Raw genomic sequence first — 16,189 nt, forward strand, 5'->3', positions numbered from 1 at the left:
TGACAACTGCCCGAGCCACTGCCCAAGCCCCTGGGCACACCTGTGATGACAAGGGTGCACCCTGTGGCAGGGCAGGGGTCAGCAGCAGTGAAGGAATCCTGACCCCGGGCCTAGCATATGGCGGGGTGGGGGAGGGGGGTGGTGGTGTTAGGTAGGCTCAGCCTCTGCTCACACCAAGCCCAAGCCCTGCGCACCCGATAACATGGTGCCCTGACCCACAAGCTTGAGAAGGACACCGGAGGGAGAAACAGTGATGCTGGTACTAAGATATTTATTAATTATATCATAAAAAGTCCATTGTTGTTCTGTTTTTCCATATGTACATGCTCCTGTGGGCTGTCCCCCACCCAGCCCCCACCTGCCTACCCTCCATGGTACCAGTCAACGCTCCAAACTGACCAACTAATTAGTAAAAGAGGAAGAACTGGAGGAGGTGGCCCAGGGCTAATGGGAGTGGGAAACAAAGTGCAGAGTGGTTGGGCTTAGTTTTTCAATGCCTGACCGTGGGCAGGCACTGCAGGGCTGGCACACGGATGCCTCCCCAGAGCTGCCAGGCTGGAGGCTGCAGATGACAGCTGAGTTCACTCTCAGGCTGAACCCCCAGGAATGGAGCGCAGAGGAGGAAAAAGGTCCCACAGCTGATTGGGGGTCTTAGCTGGGACTATCAACGTTCTCTTTTTCAGGTTCCCATCCAAGTGGCAGCAACACAGCTCTGACTTGGCCTGAAGAGCTTGTGGCCCGCAGGACAGCCAGAAGTGGGATCAAGGAAAGCCTGGTGGGAAGCACTGGTCCTGATCTCTGAGTGACCTGCTTTAGTTGACCTCAGAGGTGGGTATGGGATCTGTGGGGCGGGGTGTGGCCAGGAGGGGCACTGGTGAGGTGGCCTCGATGAGCGCAGGGTTGAGGATGATGGGCAGAGTCATAGGTGGCACGCCCACCTGCAGTGGGGAGGCCAAGGGCTGCAGGATCAGTGGGGGCTGAGCCAAGGGTGGAGGCCCATCGGGGGTGGGGCTCAGCCTGCTGGGGCTTGAGGCCACTGGTGATCCTGGGGAGCTGCTGCTGGCGGCTCGGGGGCCTTCAGGCTTCTCAAAGTCTGTAGGGAAAGCAAGGTGGCTACAGTCAGATTCCCTTGTTGGTACAAGACAACTCTCACATTGCCTAGCTGGCTGCTTATAGAATCTCTGTTCCTCCTTGTTCCTGTAAGCAACACAGCCCCCCGCCAGCCTAAAAAGTTGGGAGTCTCCCCTCAAAACTCATTTCAATGTTCATCTACCTTCTATCTCCTTTGCCAGGCTACTCTTTTTTTTTTTTTTTTTTTTGCGACAGGGTCTCACTCTGTCGCCCAGGCTGGAGTGCAGTGGCATGATCTCAGCTCACTGCAAGCTCTGCCTCCCGAGTTCAGATGATCCTTCCACCTCAGCCTCCCCAGTAGCTGGGATTATAGATGTGCACTACCACGCCCAGCTAACTTTTGTATTTTTTTGGTACAGGCGGGGTTTCACCATGTTGGCCAGGCTGGTTTCAAACTCCTGACCTCAGGTCATCTGCCTGCCTCAGCCTCCTAAAGTGCTGGATTACAGGTATGAGCCACTGCGCCTGGCCGCCAGGTTACTCTCTACTAGAATCCCTGAAAGGAAACCTCTGCAAATTCATTTCAAGTCCCTGACCCAACCTTCTCTTCCCAAGCCTGAAGATTGCAAGCAGCTAGTTCCTCATAGCTTATGGTCCTGCCATTTCCCATGGGAAGAGCAGCAACAGTTCTCTCTAGCGGCCTCCTTCCCTCGGCTCACAGACCCTGCTCAGCAGCATTCCCACAGCCCCTTGGGCCTCCTCTTAGGCCCCCTGCTTGCTACTCAGTGCCTATCAGGCTAGCCTAGAGAGACTCACCACAGGCCCCCAGCTCAGATGGAATCTCTGGGGGCGGTGGATGGCCAGGTGACCTGGTGTCGCCAGCAGCGGAAGTCAGGTGGGCTGAGGCGAGAGGCTTTTGGCCATGAGGCTCCATGGGCATGGGGTCTGGAGATGGTAGAGAATTGAGATGGCACCTCTTAGTGCTTTCTCTCTCCAGCAGAGCCCTAGCTACCCAACAGCCTTTCTACCCACCCAGGGCACAGACAATAAAATTCAGTTTTGGGGACTCTTTTTTTTTTTTGAGATGGAATCTCGTTCTGTCGCTCAGGCTCACTGCAACCTCCACTTCCCGGGTTCAAGCGATTCTCCTGTTTCAGCCTCCTGAGTAGCTGGGACTACAGGCACCCACCACCACACCTGGCTAATTTTTGTATTTTCCGTAGACATGGGGTTTCACTATGTTGGTCAGGCTGGTCTCAAATTCCTGCCCTCGGGTGATCCACCCACCTCGGCCTCCCAAAGTGCTGGGATTAGAGGTGTGAGCCACTGTGCCCAGGCAGGAGACTCTTTTTGATAAAGCTGGGCTGAGCCCCCTACCCTGGATGACGGTCTGCTTGAAGAGTTCATCTCGTAGGTGAGGCAGAAAACAGTCAATGCGTTCCCAGGTGATCTCCCAGAGGGCCGAGGGGCCGCCTCCCCGTGCATCTGCACTGTGGAAAATCTCCGCTGTGTCCATCACCAGAAGCATGTTCTTCAGAGACTCAGGGATCGCCTCTGACTGCAGGTGGCAGTGGGACCATGAGAATAGGAAAGAGGGCATGGGGGAGTATGGTAAAGGGAGGTAGCTACCAAGGGGGAAAAGGCAAGTCCTTCCAGCAGGTGGGACAGGAGGCAGGCAGCCGAGTTGAGGTAGAACATACCAGTAAGTCGCTGGAACCTGCGTGCATGTACTTGTCCATGAAGTCCAAGATGGTGAGCCAGAGGGCCGCAAAGGTAGAGAGTGACAGCAGTGGAGACAGGTGCTGCAGGAAGACCTACGGCCCACCAGCCCCCTTCAGCTGAGGGGACTGTAGGAGCCTCTGGACCCCTCTCTGAGGCTGGGTGGCTAAGCCTGTCCTATCTTGCGTGAGAATCTTAGATCAGAGATAGAGGAATCTGTGATCTAAGATTCAGAATCCTCTTAGGTCCCCAGGTCCTGCTTAGTGTCCATAGCTGGGGGTTGTGAGCACCTACAGTGCATCTCTAGGTCCTGCCAGAAGCCCTGGCTTCCCTCCTTGGGAAAAGGCAGGTATGGGAGAGAGGGTGGGTATAGGGTGGTGAGCAGTACCTTAGAGAGCAATGTGGAAGCCCTCATCCGGGTCTCCTCCATCCCACCCACATCTGCAGGGCTGATGTTCTCCAAGAGCTTGGTAAGTAGAGGAAACAGCACCTGGTGGGGGTAAATGTACAATGTCTCCCTATGAGGGTCAGCTAGGCAGCCTTGCCCCAAGGAAGCCAGGAACTGGATGGGCATAGAGCTGAAGGGAAGGTATGATGCAGGCTGAAGACTCACATTAGGGGCTCTTCAGGCTGCCTGGCTTTCATTTTCTTAGGATTTGAACTTTATCTTAAGACCAGCAGGAAGTCCCACCTTGTTAAAACAGGACTCCCATTCCAGGGCATCTAGCTTTTGCAGATCATGTACAAGTAGTGCTCGCTGCAGATAGGTCAGTGCCTGCATCCGTACCTGGCGCCGGGCATCGCAGCACAGGCAGGCAATACCTGAGAGCAAGAGCAGGGTCAGGATCCTTCAGGCATCTTGATCCTGATGCTCCCCAAACTCCCTACCTCTGCCCCTCCTGGTTTACCCTGCAGTAAAGGGCACCAGCAGTGGGCCCAGAGGGTGCGAGAATCAGCTTCAATCTTCTGGCCACCTGTCTCCAGGTGGCGTTGCTCCTCCGCCCATGAGCTGTAGATAGAGGCTGCCCGCGTGTGCAGGGTGTGCATCAGGTCTAGCAACTAGGATCACAGAAGGGGGCAGGATGTGAGTGGGGTTAGGTCTCGTGGATCCCTTTCCCCCTCCCCACTCACTGTCCCTGACTGAGTCCTCAAGGTGTCCCTAGCACCAATCATGCCATACCTCACCCCCTCACTATTCTTTCCCTTAACTTGACTTCCTGGTTGTTCCAGTCCTTGCAAAGGACTCTCCAAGTCAGAGATTACTCATGAGAGAGCCAGCCTTAGGAGGTGTGTGGACTGAGTATTTCACAATCCTGACTCACAGTGAGAAAGTACTTTCTTTTCAATTCTATTTCACACCTGCTGATGACAGAGAAAGCCTCATGTTATTTATTTTTTGAGGCAGGGTCTCACTCTGTCACCCAGGCTGGAGTGCAGTGGCACAATCACAGCTCACTGCAGCCTCGAACTCCTGGGCTCAGGTGATCCTCCCACCTCAGCCTTATGAGTAGCTGAAACTACAGCTGTGCGCTGCCACGGCCAGCTAATTTTTTTTTTTTTTTTTTGAGACAGAGTCTCACTCTGTCGCCCAGGGCTGGAGTGCAGTGGCGCAATCTCGGCTCACTGCAAGCTCCGCCTCCCGGGTTCACGCCATTCTCCTGTCTCAGCCTCCCAAGTAGCTGGGACTACAGGTGCCTGCCACCACGCCTGGCTATTTTTTCTATTTTTAGTAGAGGCAGGGTTTCACCGTGTTAGCCAGGGTGGTCTCTATCTCCTGACCTCGTGATCTGCCACCTCGGCCTCCCAAAGTGCTGGGATTACAGGCATGAGCCACCACACTCAGCCACTTTCATCATTTTTCTATGGTTATTCTATTTAAGGCAATTGGTTCTCCATCAATTTAGTGATATAAACTCTGCTCACAGAATTAATTTTATATGCCTTTGATAGACACAGGGTAACTCTGGAAGGATAGACAAGAAACTGGTGACAGTGGTTGCCTCTAGTGAGGGGAACTCAGCAGCTGGGGACAGGAATGGATTGGAAACTTAGTTTTATCAGTTTACCCTTTTGTATATTTTGAACCTACTCAAAAAATAAGTAAATCTTAGTTTAAAAATAAATTTAAAGGCCAGGTGCGGTGGCTTACACCTGTAATCCCAGCACTTTGGGAGGCAGGTGGATCACGAGGTCAGGAGATCAAAGCCATCCTGGCCAACATGGTGAAACCCCGTTTCTACTAAAAATACAAAAAATTAGCCAGGAATGGTGGCACGCGCCTGTAGTCCTAGCTACTTGGAAGGCTGAGGCAGAAGAATTGCTTGAACCCGGGAGGCGGAGGTTGCAGTGAGCCAAGATCACGCCACTGCACTCCAGCCTGGGTGACAGAGAGAGACTACATTTCAAAAAAAAATAAAAATAAAAATAAAAAAATAAATAAATAAATAAATAAATTTAAGCAAATAAAGACTTACAGGTAAGGTTTTGGGTAAGGGAATGTTGTGAAGATGGTGGTCCAGGGCCTGGGCTGGCACACATGGGCCCTTCCCTTCAGTCCTGGCTTTCCCTGGCCACCCCAGGCTCCCAGTATTAGGTGCAGGGGAGGAGAGGAAGTAAAGGGTGCCATACTTACGTCCTGACTGACCTGTAAAGACACCGTATGGTAGCTGGCAGGCACGCCTTCGTCCTCATCATCATCACTCTGCCCGCCCCGAGACGCGTGTTGGCTGGAGGTTCGAGGCCGGCGAAGCATTGATCCCTCTTTGGATTTCTTCTTGAAGCGGTTCCCTTTGCTGTCATATTTGTGACTCTTGCCACGTTTCTCCTGGGACTTGCATCCTGAGCAGAGCCAGACTCAGGTCACATTTCCGTGTCTATATAGGCATAGATACCCTGCCTTTTCTCCCCTCTCAGCCTCTCCCCTGCATAATTGCATGGCTACTCCCCAGCTGCCCCCTCATCACCTGACCCACCGCCATTCAGACTGGCCTCCACAAAGATCCGGAGAGTCTTGACACAGAGCTCGAAGTTGTCAGGTGTGATGTGGGCAGCATCACGCACGATGAAGGACAGCGATTCCACACACTTAAGCAGAGACTTAGTGTCATGTGGCCCCAAATCCAGTCCCACTGTTAGGCTGTATTGATTGATCAGGGGTGAAGGGCCTGGGTGGCTGGGCCCTGGCTTGGAGTTATCAATGTCATCCTTCCCGACCTGTAAAGTACACAGAGGAGCTGGGGACGCAGGCTTGGCCCCTATGTGAATGTCCTTGCAGAGGACCAGGAATTCTTCCCACAGGTCAAGCGGGAGAGACTCAATTGCTGCCCATATCGTCACTCACCACTAACCAACCACTGTTGACCACATCGGCATCTGTGGCTGATCGGTGTATCTTGCCCGGCCTGCCATGGTCAGTGTAGACCTCTGAGTCGGAAGTGTACCCTCGATCCAGGCTCACATCATTCTGATGGTAGGATGGGAGCTCACTGTCTGACTGGGCCCCTATGGTAGGCAGGGAGAAGGACAGAGTCAGGGTGGGGATGGGGCACTGGGATGAGGGATAAATCAGGCTCTCAGAAAAAAGATGCTGAGGCCTGGCCTCCCCTCTCTCTGGCATAGTTTAATTTCTGTCACCAGAGGGCCAAAGGATGGCCGGAACAGCTTCTCTGTTGACCAAATAAGGTGGCAGGCTAATCTGGGCTCCTGATGGCATCTAGTGGCAGCTGTAGCACCACTCTAGGGAGTGGTGGCAAGGACAAACAGGCAATGCAGAAGGCTATGAAGCCAGGCTTTCTACTGTCCTGAGGACTGTTTTCCCAGTTTCTGGGATTTAGTGATATATCGATTTCGTGATATAAAGTCTGCTCACAGAATTCTGTTTTCCCAGAATTCTGGGAAAACAGTCCTCAGGACAGCTCAGAAACAGAAACTGGGAAACAGTCCTCAGGACAACTCAGTCCTCAGGACAGTAGAAAGCCTGGCTTTACAGCTGTCTGCATTGCTTATTTGCCCTCATGCTATTTAACTTATGGGTACTGGCCAGCGGGCACTGGAAGCTCTGGAAGCGATGGCAGAAGCCAGGGCTGTTTAATCTGTTGAACACAGTAACCTGTGTTTTGTTTTCCTGTCCCAGCTCCTGGGGTGTAACTGTTTATCTGCCAGCCTGAGTCTCCCTGGGAAAGGGCTTACCAGCATCAGGTGCATCTGCTCTGGCTGTGGCCTGCAGAGCAGCTGGAGGCTTCACACCTGAGCCGATGCACTCCAGCAGCGTGAAGAGTGTGGCCCAGTCATCACCTGAGTGGATGTTGGCTGCGTTGGTCTTCAGGAGTTCATGGAGCCCATACGCAACCTGGTGGCTGACTCGGGATAGCACACTGGGTTTCATCAGTAGCAAAATGCGTAGAGAGAGCAGCACCTGGAGTGGGGTTAGGGTAGGAAGCGGGGAGTGGGCACACAGCTTCCTGTCTAGTTTTCTTTCCCACCAGTCTCCTTAGGCCAGTGAAGACAGTTTGGCTAGGACCCAATTTAGGATACTGCTCTGGTCTTTTTTTTTTTTTTCCAAATAGAAATACATTAATTATATTATTTGAGACAGGGTCTTGATCTGTCTCCCAGGCTGGAACACAGTAGCACAATCACAGCTCACTGCAACCTGAAACTCCTGGGCTCAAGTCATCCTCCTGCCTCAGTCTGTGGAGTAGCTGGGACTACAGGTGCATGTGACCACACCTGGCTAATTTTTTTTTCTTTTTTGGAGAGATGGGGTCTCACTATGTTGCCCAGGCTGGTCTTGAACTCCCAGGCTCAAGCGATCTTCCCGTCTCGGCCTCCTGAAGTGCTGGGATTATAGGCATGAGCCACTGCACCCAGCCTCAAATATTTATTGAGAAAATTATAGGTTCATATGCAGTTGTAAAGAAATAATACAAAAAGGTCCCTTATACACTTTGCCCAGTTTATCCCAATGGTAACATTATGCAAAACTATAGTATAATATCATAATCAAGATACTCTCTGATCTTATTCGGATTTCCTGTTTTACTTGCATTTTTGTGTGTATTAATTTCTATACAATTTTATTACCTGTGTAGGTTTGTGTATCCACCACAAAACAACATATTGAACAGTTCTACCACAACAGTATCCCTCATTTTGCCTTTTTTTTTTGGAGACAGGTTTTGCTCTGTCACCCAGGCTGGAGTGCAGTGGTATGATCATAGCTCACAGCAGCCTCAAACTCCCAGGCGCAAGTGATCTTCCTGTCTCAGCCTCCAGAGTAGCTGGAACTACAGGCACGCACCACCATGCCCAGCTCATGTTGCCCTTTTATAACCACACCCACCTCTTTCTTCCTGCCCCCATCCCTAATCCTTAGCAATCTGTCTTCAAATTCCTTTTTTTTTTTGAGATGGAGTCTTACTTTGTCACCCAGGCTAGAGTGCAGGCAGGATCTCGGCTCACTGCAACCACTGCTTCCCATGTTCAAGTGATTCTCCTGCCTCAGCCTCCCAAGTAGATGGGATTACAGGTGTGAGCCACCACACCTGGCTAATTTTTGTATATTTAGTAGAGATGGGGTTTCACCATGTTGGCCAGGCTGGTCTCGAACTCCTGACCTCAAGTGATTCACCAGCCTCAGTTTCCCAAAGTGCTAGGATTATAGGTGTGAGCCACTGCGCCCAGCCTGTCTTCAAATTCTAAAGTTCTGTCATTTCAAAAATGTTATATAAGTGGAATTATATAACCTTTTTAGATTGGCTTTTCTTTCACTCAGCATAGTTCCCTGGAGATGTCTGTTGCTTTAAATTGCTGAATAGTATTCCATGGTATGTATGTACCACAGTTTATTCACCTATTGAAAGTCATCTGGGCCGATTCCAGTTTTTGGCTATTACAACTAAGGCTTCTATAAACATTCATGTACAGGTTTTTATGAGAAAGCAAGCTTTCACTTTTCTGGGATAAATGCCCAAGGGTGCAATTGCTGGGTTGTATGGTAATTATATGTTTCATTTTATAAGAAACTGCCAGCAGAGTAGCTGTACCATTTTACATTCCCACCTAGCAATATATGAATGACCCAGTTTCTCCACATCCTTTCAGCATTTGGTATTGTCACTACTTTTTATTTTAGCCATTCTGAAAAGTGGGTAGTGATGTCTCATTGTGGTTTTATTTTTTGGAATCTTGCTCTGTCACCCAGGCTGGAGTGCAGTGGCACGATCTCAGCTCACTGCAACCTCCTGGGTTCAAGCGATCCTCCCACCTCAAACTCCTCAGTAGGTGGGACTACAGGTGTGCATGACCACGCCCAGCTAATTTTTGTATTTATTGGTAGAGACATGGTTTCACCATGTTGGCCAGGCTGGGCTCAAACTCCTGACCTCAGGTGATCCACCCACCTCAGCCTCCCAAAGTGCTGGGATTATAGGCGTGAGCCACTACGTTCAGCCTCATCGTGGTTTTAGTTTGCAGTACTCTGATGGTTAATGATGCTATCTTCATTTCATGTGCCTATTTGCCATCTGTATGTCTTCTTTGGCAAAACACATCTGTTCCTATGTTTTGTCCATTTTCTATTAATAATTGGATTGTTTTATCACTTGTGTTTTGAGAGTTTTTATATTATAAATACCTTTCCTCAAATATGTGATTTGCAAATATTTGCTCCTCGTCTATAGCTTGTCTTTTCATCCTCTTCACATAGGCTCTCATAGAACAAAACTTTTAAAAATATTAATGTAGTCCAACTTATCAATTTTTCCTTTTCTAGATTGTGCTTTTAATGTCAAGTCTAAAAATTATTTTTTTTCAAAGAGAGTCTCCCCCGGATCTGTTCCATCCAGACAGTGTTGAGGCAAGAGACAGATCCACGGGATTGCCAAACATGCTAAAAATTCTTTGCTTAGCTCTAGATCCTGAAGATTTTCTCCTGTTTCTAAAGTTTTTATAGCTTTACATTTAAATCTATGATCCATTTGAGTTAATTTTCCTGTAAGGTATGAGGTTTAGGTCAAGGTTCATTTGGTTTTTCCTCCTATGGATTTCAATCCCTCCACCACTTACTGAAAAGGCTAGTCCTCCTCCACTGAATTGTTGTTACATCTTGGTCAAAAAATCCACTGAACATATTTGTGTTGAGCTTATTTCTGGGCTCTCTATTCTTTTCCATTGATCTACGTGTCTGTCCCTCCATCGACACCACATAATCTTGACTACTATAGCTATACAGTAAGTTGTTTTTTTTGTTTTTTTTTTTTTTGAGACAGAGTTTTGCTTTTGTTGTCCAGGCTGGAGTGCAATGGCGTGATCTTGGCTTACTACAACCTCTGCCTCCCAGGTTCAAGCGATTCTCCTGCCTCAGCCTCCTGAGTAGCAATCAGGCGCTCACCACCACGCCTGGCTAATTTTTGTATTTTTAGTAGAGATGGGGTTTCACCATGTTGGTCAGGCTGGTCTTGATCTCCTGACCTTGTGATCCACCCGCCTCAGCCTCCCAAAGTGGACAGTAAGTCTTAATACCAGATTCTTTTTTTTTTTTTTTGAGACAGAATCTCACTCTGTCACCCAGCTGGAGTGCAGTGGCGTGATCTCAGCTCACTGCAACCTCTGCCTCCTGAGTTCATGCGATTCTCCTGCCTTAGCCTCCCAAGTAGCTGGGATTACAGGTGTGTGCCACCACACCCTGCTCATTTTTGTGTTTTCAGTAGAGATGGGGTTTCACCATGTTGGCCAGGCTGGTCTCGAACTCCTGACCTCAAGTGATCTGCCTGCCGCGGCCTCCCGCAGTGCTGAGATTACAGGCATGAACCACTGCAACCAGCCCAGAGAGAGTGATTCTTTCCACTTTATTCTTTCTAGCTATTCTACAGTTTGTGTCTTTCCATCTAAATTTTAGAATAAGCTTACCTATGTCTACAAGAACCTTTCTGGGATTTTTATAGGAGTTATGTGGAATTTACAGATCAATTTGGGGAGAAGTGACAACGTTACTATGTTAAGCCTTCCAATCCATGAACATAGTATGCCTCTTCATTTATTTACATCTTCAATTTATTTTGTAGTTTTGTAGTTTTCTGCATACAAATCTTATACATGTTTTGTCAGCTATATTAAGTATTTCACTTTATTTGGAACACTTGTAAATGGTATTATATTTTAAATTTCAGTTTCTATATTGTTCATTGTTAGCATGTAGAGATATAATTACTTTTTGTGTATTGATCTCACATCCTGTGACCTTGTTGAACCCACTTATTAGTTCTATGTTTGTTGTTTTTTGTAGTTAAGCAGAGATCTCAGGAGGGTCATAAGCATGACAGGGAACCAGGTACAGGGCTGGGACTATTATAAGGCAGTAGCAGGCCAGTCCTACAGAGCAGATTCATAGGAGGCTGAGGTGCAGACCACAAGCTCCATGCCTGAGGCCATTCCAGGCTCACTCCCAATGCCAACTGCTAGATTGTACCAGCCCTGTGGTTGGTCACTGGACTCATGCTATGGGGCACTAAATGTACTCTGTCTCAGGCCATATTCATAATTGACAACTGTGGCCTTAATCCCTTGCATACCTGCCCACTCTCCAAGATGCATTCTGCTTACCTGACCACTGATCTCTTCTCTCCGGAGCAGCCGAATGGCCAGGCGTAGCAACCCCACCACTGCCCGCTCCACAAGGAAGCAGAAATCTTGTGCCTGAACACAGAGGTGGTATAGATGGTCTCGAACAGTCTGCCACACACAGCCCACACGATCCCTGTGTAGACATAAAGGAATGAAGATAGTCTCAGCCAGAGGGGCAACTGGGCAACAGGTCCCCTAGGCCTTTCAGGACTCATTGGTATTATACCCTAAGTAGACAGGTATGATGAGTAAGCTTTTCCCCTGCTGTCTACAGTTCCCCAGAGCCCACTCAGCAAGATGGCTTCCATCCCTTTGGCACAAGCCCAGCGTGGGGTCTGCTAAAGACTATGCTCATCTTACCTGTTCTCCAACACAATCCTTAGCAGCATCTCTAGGCAGAAAGCAGCATCTTCCTCATCATATGTCTCTTCATCTGGTGTCACTGAGACCAGAGCCTGAAGGGGAACAGCAGCAGGAAAGTAGGCATGGAAAAGAAGCCAACCACTGGCCCTGCCCTGACAGAAATAATACTGTCCCTGTCACGCCTCCCAGATTCAGCCAGTTGTTCCATGTTTCCTTTATTTATCCTTTACCTTCATGAGCTCCTGTAGTGATTCCAGCTGGAGGAACTTGCTTTCTGTGATCATTTTTTCTGGGTCACATTGCTAGAGAGGGCAAAAGAGAGAGGGGGTCTTTGACAAAGGCTGAAGGGAACAGAATGTCCCCAAGAGCCAGGGGGAGAGGGCAGAGTCAGCCCTGGTTAAAAATCCTGGATGATTTATTCTTCAGTTCACCGGGTAGCATCTGTCTAATAGGAAGGTGTTTAGGCTTTCTCACCGGGGTGGATGGGCAGTTACCTTTATACACTCTAAGGCCACTCTCTTGGCCTCTTGGTTTTCAGTGGATGGGCCCCGCACACTAGACTGCTCAGGACCACTCAGTGTTAGCCAGCTCACAAAGCTCAGCACTGTTGACTCTCCTCTGTAGAAAAAGGGCACATGGTGTGGTGAGCCCCAAAGTTCTGACTCTCCCTCCCCAAGCCCCTGAGCCTCTGGTCTGCTTTTACCGGTTTGATGGTGTCTCTTCCCGCTGTAGAGAGATCTTGCCATTGGGATCCACAAAATCTTCTACCTGGAAAAGTCAGTCAAAATAATTTCTTTCCATGTGTCCTTTGTATTTGTGCCCCTGCCTCCACCCACCAAAGTTCTCTGGATTTCCTCCTCTAGTCTTCTGCCCCTATGCTATTGTGCCAATTGGTGACTGGCAACGGCATCTACCAGCCTTCTTTAACAGCTATCCCCCAAGATCTGTGGTCTTACATTTGAGGCATTCCTGCTGAGCTATGGCAGGCATCAGGCCCAGCATTACTCTCAACCACTTACTTCTATGTACAGACAGCATACAATGTTGAAGCTCTTGCCTTGTTATTGGTCACTAGTCTCCTACTAAGAATTACCTCTACCATAGCCTTGGGCAGTAGTTGGGCTCGGAAGAGCTGCAGCATGGCCTCCATGATATTCTTCCAGCCCTCCCGCAGGATGTCACCATGACGATGGGCCAAATGGAATACTGTCTTGGCTGCAATATGGGCTTTAGGGTTGCTTCCAAATACACTGGGCAGGTTCTCAATAGACTGGAAAAGAGGATGAGAACAGACTTAAGGCCGAGCTACTGTCTGGAAAGGACAATCTCTTAGGTCTCTGCCTATGATGGTTCCCTCAGGGTCCTTTTGTTGGCTCTGCTTCAATCCCCCATAATACTGGTGGGAGTGGGTTAACCTAGTTAAGGCCTTCCCCACTACTGTATCTCCTTTCCCATCCCCATTACATGAAGTAACACTAGTTTTATCCCAGAGTGTGCAAGACAGAAATGGCCTAAGCTCTGGTATATTCAAGTGGGGGCAGTGAGGGAAGATGCTGAGGGCAACCAGGTCTGTTGATAAGGGTAGATCCATGGCTAAAAGAGAGGTCCTCCTTTGGAGCTCCAAGTACACAGTTCCTGCACCTGCTCACCTCACTGCTGAGAGCTGTGAATTTGCATAGAGAGATGATGAGATTGTCAAACACATCGCTGAGGCCATAGTGGGCGGAGATCATGGCGCACTTCCTGTAATGTTACCCCCATCCCAGAAACAGAGTCACTGGAAGGCCAAGCAGCCCTTCCAAGTCCCTGAGCTTGCATGGGGCTCTTCCCCAGTCAGTCCCAGGAAGAAACCTTTTAATTTTGTTTCTGTTTAAGACTAAGCTTACCCAAGCTTCAGCCTCCCTCCAAAAACTCAGGGGGAACCCCATTCTAATGAAGTAAGAGTAGGAGTCAGAGAGGCACGGAGAAAACCATGTTAGCTCACAGAGGTAGGGGGAGGTGAAGACCAAGGCCAAAGCTGGGCTACCTGAAGCCCGAGATGGCTTTCTGGATGATTGTCTCCTCAAGGCTTTTGTCAAAGACATAAGAGAGAGCAGCAATAGTGGGGCCCCAGGTCATGGTGAAGAGGTCAAGATCATAGCTGGCAGTAGGCACACGCAGGAATATGCCCTCAGGGGTGGCACCTCGATGAAGCAGCACATTCCACACATAGTTCTCCCGAACCAAGCCTGTCTGTTCCTCAGGCATTACAATTTCCTCATTCCTGTCAGGAGGTAAGGGAAGGAGCAGTTGCACTGCTTTGAACCTGACTAGTTCCAAACCAAGACTAGGAGTTCATCCATACTAGCACTCTCCACTGATGAGAGGTCATCAGAACTGCAGCTCAGTGGTCTGCGTTCCACTCACCAGTGGGGGCAGGGAGAAAGAAAGGAAGTGTCCCATAATCTTAAAGCCCTATCTGTAAGTGAGGCCTTTAGTTCTATAGTAAGATCACACATTCTTACTAGGTGTGATAAAATGAACAATTCTACCTTTTCTGACTTACAGTAAAGAACTAAGTGGCCCATTTCTGACCTGTAACCTGGGCCTCACACTCCAGTGCCCATCTTGGGTTCTCTACCAGCCAGCATCTTGTAATCTATACAGGAAAATGTACTTGTTTTAAGTTCAGAAAATGGGGCCGTGATATCCTACTTAAGAGCAGCACTTTGGACCATGGCTTAGAGTACTACAGTCCCAATATCATTTGGGCTTCTTTAAGGAAGAAACAGTTGGCAGAGAGGGGGCTGCCCAACTAAGTTCCGAGGCTAAATCCAGGGCATGTGAGTCACTGCAGTCTGACATGACTCTAAAAACTGGGAAAGGAAGCAATGTGCTTCTTCTTAACAGAGATACTGCACTATTCTCTATGTATACTCACTTGATGGCATGGTACATGTCCTCCAGGATGTCTTGCTCAAAGTCCTTGCCTCCGTTCACACCTTTTAGATTTTTGCGAAACTCCTAAAGACAGGCCAGTAAGTTTTTTCCCCTTGTGTCAATACTGAAGCCCCACCCAAGGAACTCCTGGGTTTTTAGTAAATAGGACTTAGGAAAAAGTAAGTGAAAAAACCCACTTCCCCACCCCAGTTCCCTTTTCTAGGTTGGCCAGCCCTTCCTGATTCCCTTGGACAGAACCCCATCCATCATGCCCACCGGAAATCCTATGTCCTTCCTGCTACCTCCGAAGCTGTGCTGGGTCTTCTTTGCCTTGACTGGGACCCAAGCTTACCTCCAGGGTCATGGGTGCATTCTGTTTACGAACATTGTGGTTGTGCTGGTCAGTATTAAGCATGATGACAGCATAGGCCAGGGAAAAGCAGGCATCGCTATTGGCAAATGGGGAGCCATTACAATTCTGAAAAAGCAAAGATCCCGCCTGTGTCAATGCCCTTCTCTGGCCAATTAAACCCTCACAACCCACTGGTCAGTGCTAGTACAGAGGAGAGGTACCATCCAGAAGGTGGCCAGCCTCTTGCCAACTCCTTAACAGAAGCTGATCTCTTCGTGGAAAGGTCATTAATTTTGCTCTCTGCCTTTTTAAAAGACAGCAGGCTGGATGCGGTGGTTCACGCTTGTAATCCCAGCACTCAGGGAGGCCGAGGTGGGCGGATCACATGAGATCAGGAGTTCAAGACCAGCCTGACGAACATGGCTAAACCCATCTCTACTAAAAATACAAAAATTAGCCAGGCTTGGTGGCAGGTGCCTGAAATCCCAGCTACTCGGGAGGCTGAGGCAGGAGAAATGCTTGAACGCGGCGGGTGGAGGTTGCAGTGTGCTGAGACTGCGCTACTGCACTCCATCCTGGGTGACAGAGCGAGACTCTGTCTCAAAAAAAAAAAAAAAAAAAAAAGACAGCAGCTGGATTCTTCAGCCCTCAGTCAAACTGACCTTGGATCCTGGGCTCAGCCCCTGACACTCAAACTCACCATCCAACGCTCTGTGAATGCCTCCAGCAACCTCTGGATGACTGGTGCTTCCCCAGGCAAACGGAAGGCTTCCAGGTAGAGGCGGAGAGCTTCGTCCAGTCGCAGACCCTGAAAACTGAAGGTGCTATAGGGAAAGAAAGGAAGAAGAGGCTGAAAATGTGTAAGCTGCACATGTCAGGCTCTTTTAGTCACTGTCCTCCTAACCTACTCTTACTGGAAGAGAGGAGGCTGAGGTCTCTAGCAAAGGGGCAGTATCTCCTGTTCATCCCTAACACAACCCCTAGCCTTAATACTTTTCACATCCACAGACTCTTGCCTAGAACCCTCACCCCCGGAACCCTGCTCTACCCCTTTGCAATGGACTCCATACAGAATGGAGGGGGCTCCCCAAACTATCTCGTTAGAGTCCCTTTCAGGTCCAACAGATATAAATGATGGGTAGA

At 49.2% G+C, this 16,189-nt stretch overlaps 1 protein-coding gene across 20 annotated transcripts in view; it reads right to left on the reverse strand.

The window, feature by feature from the left end:
* Positions 1-232: 232 nt before the first annotated feature.
* The window catches only part of GBF1 (golgi brefeldin A resistant guanine nucleotide exchange factor 1), a 136,606-nt gene continuing 120,649 nt past the window's right edge, over positions 233-16,189 (reverse strand). For 8 of the 20 annotated variants that reach the window (XM_032179260.2, XM_032179252.2, XM_058436062.1 and 5 more), the window contains 22 exons: positions 15,747-15,870; positions 15,047-15,172; positions 14,696-14,778; positions 13,802-14,038; positions 13,425-13,518; positions 12,869-13,045; positions 12,479-12,543; positions 12,270-12,393; positions 12,006-12,077; positions 11,773-11,867; positions 11,392-11,545; positions 6,979-7,204; positions 6,131-6,291; positions 5,754-6,003; positions 5,423-5,628; positions 3,699-3,849; positions 3,482-3,612; positions 3,179-3,280; positions 2,772-2,885; positions 2,449-2,629; positions 1,888-2,016; positions 233-1,093 (listed from right to left, as the gene is read on the reverse strand). In XM_032179260.2, the coding sequence (XP_032035151.1) occupies positions 813-1,093; positions 1,888-2,016; positions 2,449-2,629; positions 2,772-2,885; positions 3,179-3,280; positions 3,482-3,612; positions 3,699-3,849; positions 5,423-5,628; positions 5,754-6,003; positions 6,131-6,291; positions 6,979-7,204; positions 11,392-11,545; positions 11,773-11,867; positions 12,006-12,077; positions 12,270-12,393; positions 12,479-12,543; positions 12,869-13,045; positions 13,425-13,518; positions 13,802-14,038; positions 14,696-14,778; positions 15,047-15,172; positions 15,747-15,870 (3,283 nt within the window). In that variant the 3' untranslated portion in view covers positions 233-812. The remainder of the gene's footprint in view (positions 1,094-1,887; positions 2,017-2,448; positions 2,630-2,771; positions 2,886-3,178; positions 3,281-3,481; positions 3,613-3,698; positions 3,850-5,422; positions 5,629-5,753; positions 6,004-6,130; positions 6,292-6,978; positions 7,205-11,391; positions 11,546-11,772; positions 11,868-12,005; positions 12,078-12,269; positions 12,394-12,478; positions 12,544-12,868; positions 13,046-13,424; positions 13,519-13,801; positions 14,039-14,695; positions 14,779-15,046; positions 15,173-15,746; positions 15,871-16,189) is intronic. The other 12 variants (XM_032179268.2, XM_058436063.1, XM_058436060.1 and 9 more) reach the window with 6 other exon arrangements.

Source organism: Hylobates moloch, unplaced genomic scaffold, assembly GCF_009828535.3.
Source record: "Hylobates moloch isolate HMO894 unplaced genomic scaffold, HMol_V3 SCAFFOLD_3, whole genome shotgun sequence".
NCBI classification, from domain to species: domain Eukaryota; kingdom Metazoa; phylum Chordata; class Mammalia; order Primates; family Hylobatidae; genus Hylobates; species Hylobates moloch.